General features: G+C 72.6%; 1 protein-coding gene across 1 annotated transcript in view; it reads left to right on the top strand.

Moving 5' to 3' along the window:
* Nucleotides 1-506: 506 nt before the first annotated feature.
* LOC110580531 (cohesin subunit SA-1-like) overlaps nucleotides 507-1,376 on the top strand; it is a 20,231-nt gene continuing 19,361 nt past the window's right edge. Inside the window, exon 1 of the mRNA XM_021690237.2 lies at nucleotides 507-683. Coding sequence (XP_021545912.2) covers nucleotides 507-683 — 177 coding nt within the window. The remainder of the gene's footprint in view (nucleotides 684-1,376) is intronic.

Here is a 1,376-nt window from a genome sequence, read left to right as displayed (position 1 = left end):
CGGAGCCCCGCCCCTCCGAGTCCCCGCCCCCCGCCTCTGAGCACCTGCACTCTAAACCACGCCCTTCCGAGTCTCCGCCCCCGGAAGCCCCGCCATTCACTGTCCCCGGCCCCGCCCGCGGCGCCGCTCCGGGTCACCTCGGGTCAGCTGCGGCTTCCCCGGTCCCCGCTTGACCTCAGGGTGAATCAGGCACACGCGCTGGGTCCCCACTGGCAGCAAAGGGTCCCTCCTCAATAGCTCCTCCTCCTCCGCTTCCTCCTCCTCCGCATCTTCTGGCTCCTCCTCCTCTCCCGCTCGGCTTCTCGGGCCATCAACCCGTGGGCCCCGTCCTCCACCTCCTCGCCCCTTGAGGCCCCCGGGACCGAAGGCGGCGAGCGCGCGATGGAGGCAGGCCGGCAGCGGCAGCGCAGCTCTCGGAGCCCCGCGGCCGAGAACCACGCGAGAGAGCCAGGTCCCCGGGCGGACGGCGGCCCGTAGGGCCCACATCCCGCGTTCGCCCGCACGCAATGGGGCGCGGCTTCGGGGGCGTGCTCCCGCGCGGGCTCCCCATTGGCCGCCGGACGTCACGTGCCCACCGGGGTCTGATTGGCGCGCGCGGTCGCGGGCGGGCGGGGCTTGGGACGCCGCCGCCCGGGACGAGCTTCACTTCCGCGAGGCCTGCTCTCGGCGGAAGCCCGCGCCAGGTAGTTCGGACGGCGGGACTGGGCGGCCGGCTTCGGACCCGGGGCGGGCGCTTCCCCACACGCGTCCCTCTCCGGCCTCCGCGCGGGACGGGGGTCTGGTCCTGGGAGTCCATTCAACTCCCCGGGGGTCCCGAACGCAGCCTTGAGGGTCCGACTGCTGCCTCAGGGGTCCCACATCCTGCCTTGAGGGTCCGACTGCTGCCCCGGGGGTCCCGCATCCTGCCTTGGGGGTCCGAGGGCTGCCCCGGGGGTCTCGCGTCCTGCCTTGGGGGTCCGAGGGCTGCCCCGGGGGTCCCGCGTCCTGCCTTGGGGGTCCGAGGGCTGCCCCGGGGGTCCCACATCCTGTCGTGGGGGTCCGAGGGCTGCCCCGGGGTCGCACATCCCGCCGTGGGGGTCCGAGTGCTGCCCTGGGGGTCCCGAACCCTGCTTTGGGGGTCTGAGTGCTGCCCCGGGGGCCCCACATCCTGTCGTGGGGGTCCGAGTGCTGCCCTGGGGGTCCCGAACCCTGCCATGGGGGTCCGAGTGCTGCCTCGGGGGTTCCACACCATACCTTGAGGGTCTGAGTGCTGCCCTAGGGGTCTTATATCTTGCCTTAGGGGTCTGAGTGCTGCCCTGGGGGTCCCATATCCTGTCTTAAGGGTCTGAGTGCTGCCCTGGGGGTCCCATATCCTGTCTTAAGGGTCTGAGTGCTGC

This window comes from Neomonachus schauinslandi, chromosome X (genome assembly GCF_002201575.2).
Source record: "Neomonachus schauinslandi chromosome X, ASM220157v2, whole genome shotgun sequence".
Taxonomy (NCBI): domain Eukaryota; kingdom Metazoa; phylum Chordata; class Mammalia; order Carnivora; family Phocidae; genus Neomonachus; species Neomonachus schauinslandi.
This window is presented reverse-complemented; position numbering and strand designations above follow the sequence as displayed.